Here is a 16,251-nt window from a genome sequence, read left to right as displayed (position 1 = left end):
CTGTGTTGGCACAGGCATATATGGGTGGTTCTTGCATTGCGCAGGGTGAAATCCTGCGAGGTACGCTACTTACACTGTCGTAGTACACACATGATCACATGGTTGAGTTTTCTTACACCTGAAATTACCTAGATTATGGCACATCACAACCACAGAGTTCTACAGTCAGCATTTTCCAATTTATTCCAGAACTTTATAATTGTATAATAGTTAACATGAAAACAGTTTTCTTTATTTGTGCAAAGCATTTATTTATACAGTAGTTATTTTGCTATTAAAGATATTATGTGGCATGAGGCCGTTCAGACTGCAAAAGAAGATATAAGAGAGGGAAGGGGGAAGAGAAGAACAGAAAGGTGGCGCTTCTCTGTCTTTCATCTGGCAGGCTGGTAATGCAAATTTTGCTGCATTCCACAGGCAAAATCTCCCTTCACTGCGATCTTCATCTCACTCTTCTTCAGCGAGTAGTTGTGCCCTGTCCAGGTGGACCACGTCATGCCGGTGGCGTACTGAGTGGTGTTGCCTTTCAGGTATAAGCCGTTGAGGTTGGCAGCGTGGCATGTTTTGTACCAAAAGCCTCCTTTATACATAGCTGCGCAGTTTTCATTCGGTTTTTCATCTCTGTCATTATCATGGGTGGAGAAGCTCATCCCATTATGATATTTTAGAGAGTCTCCTGGAGAGGGAGAAGATACATTTAGTTGCTTAATAATTACTATTCAGACTGATGAGATGAGTGTTTATCTGTTGCTGTGGTTACTCTCAGGCACTGCTCTTCTCAGGTGACTTAAGGTGCCTACACACACAACGAATTTGTTACCAACGATTTTATGAAAGATTTTCTGTCAGATTTTTTAAAGTGTAATGAAAGATTTTTTTGAACTACAAACAATTTTTGCATATTTCCTTAATGAAAATCGTTCAGTTGGTCAGTCTGACTGAACTACAAACTACAAACGTGAACGCGCATGAACGATAATCGTTCATCATTTTAGCTCAGAAAGTGAACAATTTTTTCAACGATTGAACGATAAAATATATCGTTAATGATAATCATTCAAAAAATCGTTGTGTGTATGTTTATGCACCTTAACAGTTTATTTTTTATCAATTAACAACATGCAAATTGAATGAACAGAAGAGATAGCAATATTTGGTGTGAACCCAATGCCTTCAAAACAGCATAAATTCTACTAGGTACACTTGCACACATCTTGGAGAACTAACCACAGCTCCTCTGTGGATGTAGGCTTGCTCAGATCCTTCTGTCTCTTCATGTAATCCCAGACAGACTCGGTGATGTTGAGATCAGGGCTCTGTGGGGGCCATTTCATCACTTCCAGGTCTCCTTGTTCTTCTTTACTATGAACATAGGGCCTGATTCAGACCCACTCGCGAGCGGCTGTCCGCTCGCAAGTGGGTTGATGGTCTGCACTGCACATGCGCACGACGGAGGGAGCTCCGTCGTGTGCATGCGCGAGACGCGACGAGCGAAGGACTTTCCTTCGCTCGTTGTGTCTGATCAAAGGGGGCGTGCTGTCGATGTTGATAGACAGCATGCCCCCTTTGGTGGGCGTGCCAGGGGCGTGCCTCCCAGACGGGGGCGTTCCCAAGGGAACGCCTACCGTCAGAAGCCGGCCCCACTAACATCACTAGTGATGTCAGTGGGAGTGATTTTGGCTCTGATAGAGCCAAAATCACTCCGGGCCTTGCGGTTGAGAAACTCAACCGCAGGCTTCGGCTCGCAGTGGCGATGGTCACGATGGTCAAGACCATCGCGACCATCATCCTGCTCGCTCGTATATGCTGTGGGTGGTGACTCACAGCTATACGAGCGTCCAGGAGGACGCTCCATAATTATGGAGGTGGGCCCTGATTCAGAGCGAGCGCTCTGGTCAGAGCGTCCGGCTCTGAATCAGGGACATAGTTCTTATTAACATTGGCTGTATGTTTTGGGTCATTATCCTGCTGTAGAATAATTTTGGAGCCAATCCCTGATGGTATTGCATGATGGATAAGTACCTGCCTGTATTTCTCAAAATCTACGGTCTTCAATGTTGCCCATTTCTTTGTGCTTCTTCAGAAGAGCTTGAACAGCACATCTTGAAATCACAGTCCACTTTGAAATCTTTGCCTGGGAGACACCTTGCTGATGCAGTATATCTATCTTGTGTCTTGTTGCTGTGCTCAGTCTTGTCATAGTGTATGACCTGTGACATGAAACTGTCTTCCACAACCTCACCTTTGTAGATGAATTTGGCTGTTCCTCATCCAGTTTTAAACATCCTACCCAGCTGTTGCTGTTTCAGTTAATGACTGTGTTTCAATCGGAATCAGTATGAAATGCTGGCTGTCGGTATTCTGACCAGTGGCATCCCGACAGCCAGAATCCTGACACCCATAAGGAGTAAATAAGAGTCTCCCCCTAACCCCTACCCTAACCCTCCATCCCCGCTGCATAACCCTAACCTATCCCCCTAGTGCCAAAGCCTAACCTCCCACTCCCCGCACCCTAATCCTAACACCCCCTCCCCGGTGCCTGGACCTAACCTCCCCCACTAGTGCCTAAACCTAACCTCCCCCTCCCCGCACCTTAATCCTATCCCTCCCTCCCCGGTGCCTAACCCTATCCCTCCCCCTAGTGCCTAACCCTAACCCCGCTACCTAACGCTAACCACTCCATAACACCCTGATACTTACCTTCGGGATGCCGGCAGTTGGGATACTGGTGACGGAATCCCGACCTGTCAGGAATTTGGTGCCGGTGTTCAGACCGTCGGCATCCCACGCAACGGGATGCCGACTGCATACCGTTTCAACCTACATATGAAAATGATGATCATTATCATCTGTTTGGTATGACTGGTTAATCAAATCCATGACTATAATCCTACAAAATCCCTTACTTTATGCAAGTGTACCTAGAAGAATTGATGCTGTTTCAAAGGCAAAGAGTGGTCACACCAAACATATTGATTTGATTAAGATTTCTCTTCTGTTCCTTCACTTTGCATTTTGTTAATTGATAAAAATAAACTATTAAGACTTCTATTTTTTTAAAGCATTCTTAGTTTGTAGCATTTTTTCCACACCTGGCAAAATCTTTTGCACAGTATTGTACATATATAAAAAATTAGAGATGTGCGGGTCCAGCAACTGAATTTCACAGGTTTTGAATTGAACCAAGTGGGAGTTTGGAATCACTTTAGGGTACAGAGTCAAACCGTGTACCGGTTCGGATCTTCCCACAGTTCAGAACTCGGATTTAAAAAACAAACTCGGGTTTTGGATTTCATGCTATGAGGACAAAATGACGTAATTTTAGGTGTTTTATCTATTTTTTTTAAAAATTAAAAAATAAAGATCCAAAACCATAACTAAAACATGAAGTTGAATCTGGATCCAAAACCAAAACACGGGTGTCGGCGAACATCTCTAATAAAAAAAACACTATATGTATATCATTTGGTTTTGTAAAAATGGCTCAGTCTTACTCACCTTTCCATACATTTTATGTACAGTATCTATTACGTTTTTACAAATGCTGGTTATCCACGCTAGGCCACCCCATGTGCTCACCACTGGTGTCCTGTATATCTCTAATGGTCCAGTTGACAACACTCCCTATCTATTAAACTATTGAATTTCAGGGAGATCCCTTAATTTAGTGGGATATCACCAAGATTCCCAACAGATTCGGATATTTTCCTGCAAGGGCATTTACCTGCCTGCAAGGTGGACAGGAATGAGCTGTCACAGTGAAAATGATGCCAACAACCACGAGGTATGAAAAGTACCTGGGTGCGTTGGCTAATCCCCACAGCAGCCCACCTTTATTACAGAGACATACTGCAAAAATAAAGAACATGGATTTGGGAGTTTTTGTCACTTACCAGCAGGCCTGGAGTCATCCCCCTCCTGAAATCCACCAATCTTCAGTTTATAGCCATCCTCTTCAGGAAAGATTGCCAGAGGAGAGGTGGAGAAGGTTTCATAAGTCACATAACGTGCATCATTGTTAAAATCCTCCAGGTTGATCCGTAGACTATAGGACTTCATGATGGTGAGAAGGTGAATGTTCTTCAAACCTGGACAGAATGAGAAGGAGAATTTTTACTTAACCTTTTATTTATACAGGAATAATGATGAGTCAGCGGTGGGGTGGGAGGGCAGGAGTCCAGAGTCTCAGCAATGTGTGAAATGAAAGAATTACCCAGCCAGAACTCCCCATTTGCCCGTCCAAATCCATTTTCATACTGCTTCCAACCACGGGAAAAATTCACACTTCCATCATACCTCTTCTGGATGACCTGCAGATGAGAAGGTAAATACTCTCAGGGTGAACGTGTAGGACTTCTCGCTCAGCACAAACACATTAATTTGCCCACCCAGCACTAATAGGCAGAGGATGACAGTATAGTATGACCTTCAGAGCTGTGGGGACATCTAGGGATTGTATGAAGTTCTAGAAATTGTGTTTCCCACTATTAAAGTTCCTGAATCTCAAACCAATGTTGCTGTCTGAAAGCTCCCATATCACCACTAAGCTCTTTTTCCCACTGCAATCTGGCAGGACCAACTTTATTCCCCTATAGATTGGAGCATGGTCGCAGATCGCCTTATATCTTCTTTATTTATGTATTTTAATGTCTTGTTTCCAGTTGTAAAGCGCAGTGGCACTGCATATCAATAATTGGGCCAAAAATCATCTCAGGTATGGAGGAAATAAAGCCTTACCTCTTTACAGGATACCAAAAAACACACAGAGACAGCGTGCACCACCCTGCTGGGGCGTATTCACCATAACAGGGAGACCTCCTGCTGCAGGGCCTGATTCAGCAGAGCATGCAGTTAAATGGATCACGCAGATTCCCGATGATCAGGAATCTGCGTGTGTGCCTGACCCGTACTGCACATGTGCAGTAGGGGTCTGCGATCTTGCAAGCAGTGTCATTTATGGGCGAGGAGGGGCCGGCTACAGTCTTCATTTTCCTGCCACTGGGGGGGGGCAGAGTGACGAGGCCAGGATCTCTGTAGGCTGACAGAGATTTCCTGGCCTCTTTTTCAGCATCTGCGGCAGCCGGCTTGCATGACCCCATGGGTCACTTAACTGGCCGATGGGATCACAGATTATCCAATGCTGCATTCTAGAATGCAACTCAGATCAGTAATGCATGCAGAAGGCATGACACCTCATGCTGCATTATCATATATGGGTCTGGCGCATCGGGAATCTGCATGGTTCATTCAACTGCATCCTTGGCTGAATCAGGCCCACAGTACAGTAACTTGTTGTCAGGTTGCTGCCTAGGATCAGCCATTACTCACCTCAGCACCGGCTTCCCCTGACATCTTGAGCGGTCAGACGTCAAATGCGGTGGCAGGTGAAGTCCTCAGGATTATGCCTTGGCTCTGCTAGGACATCCATGTGCTTGCTCTGTGATTTGGTTTCTGTGGTTACCGTCATAGAGGCAGCCATGACAGTCTACATCACCTGACTAGCCCTTTACCCAATAATAGCAGTGGTTGTTGTCAGCCGACTCTATCCTCCAATGGACTGCTACCTTAGGGTAATTAATCAGTCTCTGGACAGCAGGAAGTTTCCTGTACAATTTTGCTACTTCCAGTGTATACTTGCTGTTGCAGTGTTCCAGGGGCCTGATTCAGACCCACTCGCGAGCGGCTGTCTGCTCGCAAGTGGGTTGATGTTGTGCACTGCACATGCGCACGACGGCGGGAGCTCCGTCGTGCGCATGCACCAGACGCGACGAGCGAAGGACTTTCCTTCGCTCGTTGTGTCTGATCAAAGGTGGCGTGCTGTCGATGTTGATTGACAGCACGCCCCCTTTGGTGGGCGTGCCAGGGGCATGCCTCCCTGATGGGGGTGTTCCCAAGGGAACGCCTACCGTCAGAAGCCAGCCCACTGACATCACTAGTGATGTTAGTGGGAGTGATTTTGGCTCTGATAGAGCCAAAATCACTCCGGGCCTTGCGGTTGAAAACCTCAACCGCAGGCTCCGGCTCGCAGTGTCGATGGTCGCGATGGTCAAGACCATCGCGGCCATCAAACTGCATGCTCATGACCCACAGCTATACGAGCGTCCAGGAGGACGCTCCATTATTATGGAGGGCGGCCCTCATTCAGAGCGTGCGCTCTGCTCAGAGCGTACGGCTCTGAATGAGGGCCAAGGTTCCATGCTCTTTTCTTCTAGTGATTTCTCCTTAGAAGTATCCACGGTGTATGTACTTAGTTCATCATCCGAGTACTATGTCTAAAGTGTCATCTTCCTGTGTCAGTTCTGTGTCTGGATCCACAGTGTGTGTACGCAGTACATCATCCGAGTACAATCTGCTAATACGATTCTCCTGTGCCAGTTCTGAGTCTGGATTTGCAGTGTGTGTACTCAGCACATCATCCAAGTACAATCTCTTAATACCATTTCCTTGGCCAGTTCTGTGTCTGTAGTCACAGTGTGTGCACTTAGTACATCACCCAAGTACAATTTCCTAATACCATCTTCCTGTGCCAGTTCTGCATCTGGACCCACAGACTGTATACTCAGTACAGCAGTCAAGTACTATCTCCTGTGCTTTCCCTGCAATTGTGTTCTTCTATTCCCACTTGTGCCAGATACCTGACCAAAGAGCCACGACCAGCTAGATAGGTGCAGCTTAAACCCAAATCCCAATTGGAGGGGTCACTGGTGAACACCTCCCAGTAAGTAAGACTCTGCTCCTTTGGTCAGGTCTAACTAACATAGGGCACTTATGGATGAGAAAGGCATACATCCAGGCCCCTCGCCTTCAGTTCCTTTTCCAGTCTGGGACCCCGACTTCCCTCTGCTGAGGATCTCCATAGCCTGAGCATGACAGTTTGTACAGGCACATGGAAGCTGCAGGATATCAGGTTGCAAGGGCATTACAAGATCTTGCCTCTCGGATCAAGAATCAGGAGGCAGCACAACATCAGGTGGTTCAATATCTCCAGGAACTCTCCAGTCAATTACTTTTGATACAGTCGACTCTGGCCACAATACTTCCTACCCCTTCTGGATCTACTCCTGTAAATCCTTCAGTAGCAGCAACTCAAAGTCCCCAGAACACTTTGATGGAAACCCTAGGCACTGCCGAGGCTTCATCAATCAGTGCAAGATACAGTTCAAGTGTCTGCCCCAGAATTTCCCCACTCCAAGGTCAAAGGTGGCATACATCATCTCCTTACTATCTGGAACTGCCTTGGATTGGGTTTTTTCAGTATGGGAACGAGCTGATCCTCTCATTTGTAAATACGAACATTTTATTTTCTCTTTCAAAAGAATTTTTGATGAGCCTGGCTGGACTGCCACAGCTTCTTCTGATCTCCTTTGGGTTCGACAAGGGATACGTACTGTGGGCCAATACGTGGTCCAATTCCAGAAGAATGCTTCTGAGTTAAAAAGGAACGATGAGGTGCTGAGGGCAGCATTTCTTCATGTATTATTTGAGAGAATGAATGATGAGTTAGCCTCTCAGGATGTTCCAGAATCTCTACCTGAAGTAATAGTAATATCTTTATGTATGAAGATTGACTTGTACCACAGGGAATGATAGATTAGTAAAGGGCATGAAGATCATTTCATGGATTGATTTTTGCCAGTTACACATTCTTCCTCTCCTGCACTAATTAAATAAGAGCCTATGCAGGTTAATAGGTCTCACCCAACTCCAGCTGATCCAACCCACCGATTCCAGAACAAGCTTTGCCTTTACTGTGCAGCCCCTGATCATATTGTTAAAATTTGTCCTCTCCTCTTGGGAAACAAGAGACCCTAACTGGTTCTGGGTGCATCCAGTTGGGGGTGTTAACTAAGTCTCCCCATTTGTTGGATAGTCTTCTACCAGTGTCTTTTTATTTCAAGACTCAAACCAAAAATATTAAAGCCCTGGTGGACTCTGGAGCCGATGGGAATTTTATTTTTGAATCTCTGACACACGAACTAGGAATTCTGGTTCTTCCTCTTCCTAGTAAATTTACTCTTTCTGGTGTAGATGGCAATATTATTCTTGGAAACGTTATACTGTATCTTCAGTTACATTACCTGTTTCACTTCGGGTAGGATGTCTACATCAAGAGGAATTAGAATTTTTGGTTGTACCTAAAACTTCCCATGCCATAGTTTTAGGTCTACCTTGGCTTAAAACTCACAACCCCACACTGAACTGGTACACCATGCATGTACTGGCCTGGGGATCTGATTGTTTCCACTGTTGTATCCATCATTTTGTTCCAGTGCAAACTCAACATGTCTCTTCTGAATTTTCTCCAATGCCTCCTGTGTCTGATCAAGTATTTCCTGAAAAGGATTCTCATTTTCCAAAACCATATTATGACATTTTTTGTGAACAAGCTGCAAACACATTGCCTCCCTGGGACTGTGACATTGAGCTACTCCCTGGGAAGATGCCACCCCATGGCCATATCTACCCGCTTTTGGTTCCGAAAACAGCTGCTCTGTCCAAATATATTAAGGAGATCTCGCCAAGGGTTCAGACCATCTTCCTCTCCTGCTGGTGCCAGATTCTTCTTTGTCGATAAGAAAAACCGAGGTCTCAGACCCTGCATAGACTACCATGGGCAGAATCAAATTACCATGAAGAATAGATATCCTTTGCCACTTATCTCAGAGCTTTATGACAAAGTTTGTGGAGCATCCCTTTTCACGAATTTGGACCTCCGTGGAGCCTACAATTTAATCTGTATTAAGGCAGGAGATGAGTGGAAAACCACTTTTAATACATGAGATGGCCATTATCATAACTTGGTGATGCCTTTTGGCTTGTGTAATGCTCCAGCAGTGTTTCATAGTTACGTCAATGAAATCTTTTGAGATGTTCTTTACAAATTTGTTGTAGTCTACCTGGACAACATTTTAATTGTTTTAGGGAACCTGCAATCCCATCACCTTCATGTCAGAGAGGTTTTGTCCCATCTTTGAAGCCACCATCTGTACTGGAAAATCTCCAAATTCCATTTTGAATAGTTCTCTGTGCCATTTTTGGGGCACATAATATCGGGAGACACCCTTCAAATGGATTCAGACAAGCTAAGAGCCATCCAATATTGGTCCCAATCGAACTCCTTGAAAGCAATCCAATGATTTCTTGGCTTCTTTAAATATTATCAGAAATTAATTTTAAACTTTTCTACTATTGTTGCCAATGTCATGTCTCTCACTAAGAAGGGTGCTAACCCATTTAGTTTGCCTCCTGCAGCGTTTGCTGCCTTCCAAGCTCTTACACCAGCTTTTTCCACATCTACAATTCATCATCAGCCACAACTTGAGAAACCATTCACATTAGAAGTTGATGCCTCTTAGGTAGGAGTGGGAGCTGTACTATCCCAAGTTTCAGAAGATGGCAAGAGTGGCAAGAATCATCCTTGTGGTTTCTTTTCTCATAAATTTTCCCCAACCAAGAAGAATTGTGCCATAGGATCAAGAACTGTTGCTATGAGATTGGCTCTAGAGGAATGGAGGTACCTTTTGGAAGGTGCTAAGTTTCCTATTAAGATCATTATGAATCATAAGAATCTTCTTTATCTCAAGATAGCTCATTGTCTGAATGCCAGACAAGCTCGCTGTTCTCTTTTCTTCTCCAGGTTTGATTTCAAAATTCAATTTCATCCTGGCATACAAAATAAATAGGCTGATGAGCCTTTCTAGTCCTTTCTGCCTCCACAAGAAGAGGAGGAACAACCTCAAATTTGTCATATTCTGGATCCTCTTGTCTTTGCTCCAACCCAATTGCTGACTCTGATCTTCGTAGCACCTCAGTTGCATAAGAACTTATTAACTTGGGCTTATTTTTTTGTTTGCTGGCCATTCCGGGATCCTTTACAGCGCTCCTACTGGTGGTCTACTATGAAGGACGACATCTGGAATTTTATCATTTCTTGTGCCAAATATGCCCAACATAAATCCATTTGCAACAAAGTTATAGGCCCTTTGTGTCCTCTGCCTATTCCTGATACTCCTTGGACTCATCTGTTGATGGATTTTATTTCTGAGTTGCCACCCTGTAAGGGACATAATACTATCTGGGTGGTAATAGATTGATTCTCAAAAGTGGCCCATTTTGATCCCTTGGTGGGACTTCCTTCTGCACCACAGTTGGCCAAAGTGTTTATTTCTTCCGCCTCCATGGACTACGCAAGGAGACAGTGTTGGATCGAGAGGTGCAATTTGTGGCCAGATTCTGGAGGGCATTATGTGCCTCTTGTGGAATTAAACTGAAGTTTTCATCCGCCTACCACCCATAGACAAATTGCCAAATAGAGAGGGCGAATCAGGAACTGGAAACAATTATCAAACACTTTGTGTCCTCATCTCAAAATAACTGAGTTGATTTGTTGCCTTGGGTAGAGTTTGCCCACACTTTTAGGTACCACTCCTCTTCAAATTCTACTCTGTTCTTTGCAGTATATGGAAAGCACCCGCGTATTCTGGATTTCCAAGATTTACCTCCCATGGAAGTTCCTGCTGATACAAATCTTGTGGAATAATTTTCTGATATATGGAAAAAGATTCACTCCTCTTTGAATATAGCTTCTACAAGAAGTTTGTGGATCGAAAATGTCTCGCCGTTCCTTTTCTGAAGATTGGAGATAGGGTGTGGCTATCAAGTAAAAATATCCAATTAAAAGTTCCAAGCATGAAACTTGCTCCATGGTTCATTGGACCATATTACATTCTTAAAATCATCAATCTGGTGGTGTATAAACTGTAGTTGCCTCCTCAGTTGAGAATTTCCAACATATTTCATGCTTCTCTTCTATGACCATTAATTCTTAATCAATTCCAGCATTCTCCACCCAAGACACCTCCAGTTCATACTCAATCGGGAGTCGAATTTGAAATTGTAAAAGATCCTTGACTCTTGACACCGGTGTAATCATCTTCAGTATCTCATTTTTTGGAAAGAGTATTGACCTGAAGAACGAGCATGGCTGAACGTGTCTGATGTCCATGCTCCAGCGCTTATTTGAGCTTTACTGATAAGCTTTGTAGGTGTCCAGAAAGGCCATGAAAGGGGCGAGGGGCACTGTCAGGTTGTGGCCTAGGATCTGCCATTACTCACTTCAGCACTGGCTTTCCCTGACCTCTTGAGCGGTCAGACGTCAGGTGCGGTGGCGGGTGACGCACTGAGGATTATGCCTGGGGTCTGCTTGGACATCAATTTGCTCACTCTGTGATTTGTTTTCCACGGTTACCAGCCATGACAGTCTATATCACCTGACTAACCCTTTATCCAATGGTAGCAGGGGTTGTCATCAGCGGACACTATCCTCCAATGGACTGCTACCTTAAGGTATTTAATCGGGCTCTGGACAGCAGGAAGTTGCCTGTACAATGTCATTACTTCCAGTGTATACTTGTGTTGCTGCATTCCAGGTTCCATGCTCTGTTTTTCTAACCCTTTATCCTTAGAAGTATCCATTGTGTATGTACTTAGTTCATCATCCGAGTACTATCTCTCAAGTGTCATTTTCCTCTGCCAGTTTTGCATCTGGAACTACAGTGTGTGTACTCAGTACGTCATCCGAGTACAATCTCCTCGTATCATCTTCCTGTGTAAGTTCTGCGTCTGGATCCACATCATGAGTACACAGCACATCATCCGAGTACAATCTCCTAATACCATTCTCCTGTGCCAGTTCTGTATCTGTAGCCACAGTGTGTGTACTTAGTACGTCACCCAAGTACAATCTCTTAATACCATCTTCCTGTGCCAGTTCTGCATCTGGACCCACAGAGTATATATCCAGTACATCATCCAAAGTACTATCCCTGCGATATTGTTTTTTTATTCCCACTTGTGCCGGATACCTGACCAAAGGGCAGCGACCTTTTTGCTGTGTGCAGCTTAAACCCAAATCCCAATTGGAGGGGTCACTGGTGAACACCTCCCAGTAAGTTAGACTCCACCTTTGGCCAGGTCTAGCCAACATCCGGCACTTGTGGATGGAAAAGGTATACATCAAAGATCCTTGCCCCCAGTTCTTTTCCCAATTTGGGACCCCGACTTTACTCTGCAGAGGATCTCCATAGCCTGAGTGTGACACTTGTCAGTGCAGGGCGGATGCTTTTATCCATGTTTTATGTGAGTGTTATCTTGCCTCACTAATAATTTTTTGTAAGATCTGTTTCTTCTTCCTCCATCACATACTCTATGATCTGTATGATCTGTGTTATACGGGAGTTCTAACCTACTGCATTGGAAATGTGACCAGCGATTCATGATGGGCCTGCTAGTATCATATAAGTCTCATTCTTGTCACATACTCTATGATCTGTATGATCTGTGTTATACGGGAGTGCTAACCTACTGCATGGACAGGTGACCAGCGATTCATGATGGGCCTGCTAGTATCATATAAGCCTCATTCCTTTCACATACTCTATGAAATGAATGAACTGTGTTATACGGGAGTTCTAACCTACTGCATTGGAAAGGTGACCAGCGATTCATGATGGGCCTGCTAGTATCATATAAGCCTCATTCCTCCCTCACATACTCTATGATCTGTATGAGCCGTGTTATACAGGAGTGCTTACATTCTACATGGAAAGGTGACCAGTGATTCATGATAGGCCTGCTAGTATCATATAAGCCTCATTCCTTTCACATACTCTAAGATCTGTATGAGCTGTGTTATACGGGAGTGCTAACCTACTGCATGGACAGGTGACAAGTGATTCATGATGGGCCTGCTGGTATCATATAAGTCTCATTCCTGTCACATACCCTATGATCTGTATGATCTGTGTTATACAGGAGTTCTAACCTACTGCATGGACAGGTGACCAGTGATTCATGATGGGCCTGCTAGTATCATATAAGCCTCGTTCCTTCTGCATACTCTATGATCTGTATGATCTGTGTTATATGGGAGTTCTAACCTACTTCATGGACAGGTGACCAGTGATTCATGATGGGCCTGCTAGTATCATATAAGCCTCATTCCTTTCACATACTCCATGACATGAATGAGCTGTGTTATATGGGAGTGCTAACCTACTGCATGAAAAGGTGACCAGCGATTCATGATGGCCTGCTAGTATCATATAAGCCTCATTCCTTTCACATACTCTACGATCTGTATGATCTGTGTTATACTGGAGTGCTAACCTACTGCATGGACAGGTGACCAGTGATTCATGATGGGCCTGCTGGTATCATATAAGCCTCATTCCTTTCACATACTCTATGATCTGTATGATCTGTGTTATACGGGAGTGCTAACCTTCTGCATGGAAAGGTGACCAGCGATTCATGATGGGTCTGCTTGTATCATATAAGCCTCATTCCTTTCACATACTCTATGATCTGTATGATATGCATGCATTATACAGGAGTGCTAACCTTCTGCATGGACAGGTGACCAGTGATTAATGATGGGCCTGCTAGTATCATATAAGCCTCATTCCTTTCACATACTCTATGATCTGTGTTATATGGGAGTGCTAACCTTCTGCATGGAAAGATGACCAGCGATTCATGATGGGCCTGCTGGTATCATATAAGCCTCATTCCTTTCACATACTGTATGATCTGTATGATCTGTGTTATACGGGAGTGCTAACCTACTGCATGGTAAGGTGACCTGTGATTCATGATGGGCCCGCTAGTATCATATAAGTCTCATTCCTTTCAGGTGTGGATTTCACTTTACTTCTAAAAGAAACGTACTATAGCCCCATTTCTTCTGTCAGTGAGTAAGAGCACAAACACCGGATATCTTACACGATGGACCTTTCCTCTTTATTCCTGTATTTCTTGGGATAACCTAAGAATTGTATACATCGCTTTTTACCTTTATATCATATTTAATTCACAATCGATGGACTATTTATTGCATCATTGTGGGCTGGATGTACTAAGCATTGCGGTGCACCCCCCCCCCCTGACTTCTGGTACATACTGTGGTATGTACCAAGAATTTTGCAAAGGACAGCTCACCCAGAATTCCATCTGTCTTCCCTCTGCGCATGCGCAGAATGACACCGGCCACGGTGCTCATGGGAGGGATCTGATTGAATCCCTTCAAAGGGGGAGTGTCCCGATAAGAAGCCCATAGGCTTATATTGGGTAATACCCATTGGGACGGTGCACCAGAATGCAGCACATTCCAGGTGCTTAGTACATTCTGGAAAGGAGGTAAAATCCCCCAAAATTTCATTTTCTGGGGTTTTACAGCATTTTTGCCTTTAGTACATCCCGGCCCGTATGTTATATTTTTTTAGTATACATGGAAGATACCTCTGTATGTAACAAGGAGCAGAACACTGAAGTTCAGTGCTAGGAATTTGATTTACCCTTTTGTTGTTATTATTTATGGTGTTCTAAAGTGACAATGCTGTATATTTAATCTTTCACATTGTCAGTTTGATATATTGTAATGAAACAATTATGTAGCTATATTAAAACATGACTTCATGATGAATATTTAGATTTGGTTAAAATGCTGAACTACCTCCAAATCCTGAGAGTTTAGTAATGCGAAGGCTGAATAAGCATGAGTATAACTAAGAATACTATGTTTTGTGCTGTATGGCTTTTGATGACAGCCTTGTTGCTGGGCAGATTATAAACCTGTCTGGTCAGCTGGTTGGTTGAACCAATGAAATTGCTTGAAGGAGTGATCAGATGATCAGTATATATTGGCTTGTTTTCTTGTAGACAGCCCCTTGCTTTCTGGATCTTTGAAACCCACCATCCCACCCATTATTGTTTTTGTTGTGTCACACTAACCTTTTCTTTCCAATTTAGGGGAGGCACAGCATGGCGGGAGTACGCTGATGCTCAGTGGCTTTATGTGGCACAAGATACGTGGTGGGGGCACTTGCCCTTGATGAACCTGGCGAATTTGTCCTGCTCCTTGCGACGGGACCCAGATGCTTTTATATGAAAGCGTCTTGGATTGGCCCAGGAGGGAAGTGGGACACTCGCAATGTTAGTGCATCTAGAGGGGGGACGATTCAGTCGTTCCCCAAGTATTTGAGCAAAGTAAAAGCTAGAACTGAGTCTGCAGCATCTCTTTGCCACCCTGGTTAGGTTAATTAATTAATTATAAATAAAAGCTGTGACCTTTTAGCCAAGCTCTTGTTGTCTGTGTCGTTATTTATTAGTTTAATTTAAGTAAGCTAGACAGGGTTGTTAAGGGTTAGAAGCAATAAACCAATGTATATCTTATACTTTCCTTGTGTTCCCGGGTTCCTGATCTGAGGTAGACATTCACCCCATCTCCTGGCTCCTGCACATTCCCTGAGGTAATGGAATGTCACAGCACATGTAGGGAGCATACAGGGCATGCAATAGCCAGAAGTGTCCAGCAGGCATCACTAGGGGGCTCCAGGTAATGTTGGGCAGGGGAAGGTGGTTTCACGTTCCACATAAACCCGAGTTTTCAGTGATTGGGGGAAACCATCTGTTACACTAATCATTTTGATAAATGTAACCTATAAGCTTACACCATGCGACTGTTTGGAGGGGCTGTGTGTAACCTTATACCCAGCATATAGTAGGAGGAACTATGAAAGGAATGAGCTTGGTTGTGTCTAGACCAGCATTGCTCCTGACACTTTTGAGTCACTGCTGTCACTTACCGTCCATGGTCCTCCCTCACTGGTCATGTCACAGTACACAGGTATGGCAGAGGAGTGCTCTCCACCTGGGTATATCATGTAGACGCCATCTTTGGTCAGACCCTGGACATACACATCCCAGCAGTCATGTGGGTAACATAATTTTGAGCACTGATTAGCTGGAAGGAGAAGATAAGAAAAGAGTTAAGTGTAAAATATACAGTACGCCAACAGTAAATGACAGGATATTATAAGTTGGGTCCTTTACCAGATCATGGGAAAAAGAAAAGTGCTTGTGTCCTGGATAAAGACCCCTGAGGCGCAGTGTAGCCTGTGGCCAACAGAGTGTTGTACCTCTATGTGACACCGACATCAAGGGCCTCATTCAGAGATTCGCACAAATGCAGCCACATTGCATGCAGAGATAAATGCAGTGTAAAAAATAAGTTCAAAGAAAAAGATTCAATCTTTTTCTTTGAATTCATTTTTTTACAGGATTTATCACATCTTAAACATCCTTATTTTTATGCTATTTTTTTATATATAATTTTCCATATAAGCTTATATGTTTTGACGGTTTAGTGGTCTTAGGGGAGAGTTATTGTTATTATTGTTATTGTAGTCATTA

The 16,251-nt window shown here is 44.0% G+C and overlaps 1 protein-coding gene across 1 annotated transcript; it reads right to left on the bottom strand.

Annotated features, from left to right (window-relative positions):
* Positions 1-374: 374 nt before the first annotated feature.
* On the bottom strand, positions 375-15,996 carry LOC148474540 (microfibril-associated glycoprotein 4-like). The gene is made up of 5 exons (XM_088458449.1): positions 15,978-15,996; positions 15,645-15,802; positions 4,214-4,310; positions 3,894-4,088; positions 375-676 (listed from the first exon to the last, which is right to left on the bottom strand). Exons 1-5 carry the CDS (start codon positions 15,994-15,996, stop codon positions 375-377), a joined length of 771 nt encoding a protein of 256 aa, XP_088314575.1.
* Positions 15,997-16,251: the final 255 nt, after the last annotated feature.

Source organism: Taudactylus pleione, unplaced genomic scaffold, assembly GCF_031769625.1.
Source record: "Taudactylus pleione unplaced genomic scaffold, aTauple2 ptg000834l, whole genome shotgun sequence".
Taxonomy (NCBI): domain Eukaryota; kingdom Metazoa; phylum Chordata; class Amphibia; order Anura; family Myobatrachidae; genus Taudactylus; species Taudactylus pleione.
This window is presented reverse-complemented; position numbering and strand designations above follow the sequence as displayed.

Coding starts and splice junctions, on each gene's coding strand:
- LOC148474540 (XM_088458449.1), bottom strand. Junction 4,311..15,644: donor GTGAGGGAGGACCATGGACG/GTAAGTGACAGC, acceptor TCTCATCTGCAG/GTCATCCAGAAGAGGTATGA. Junction 4,089..4,213: donor AAATGGGGAGTTCTGGCTGG/GTAATTCTTTCA, acceptor CATTCTGTCCAG/GTTTGAAGAACATTCACCTT.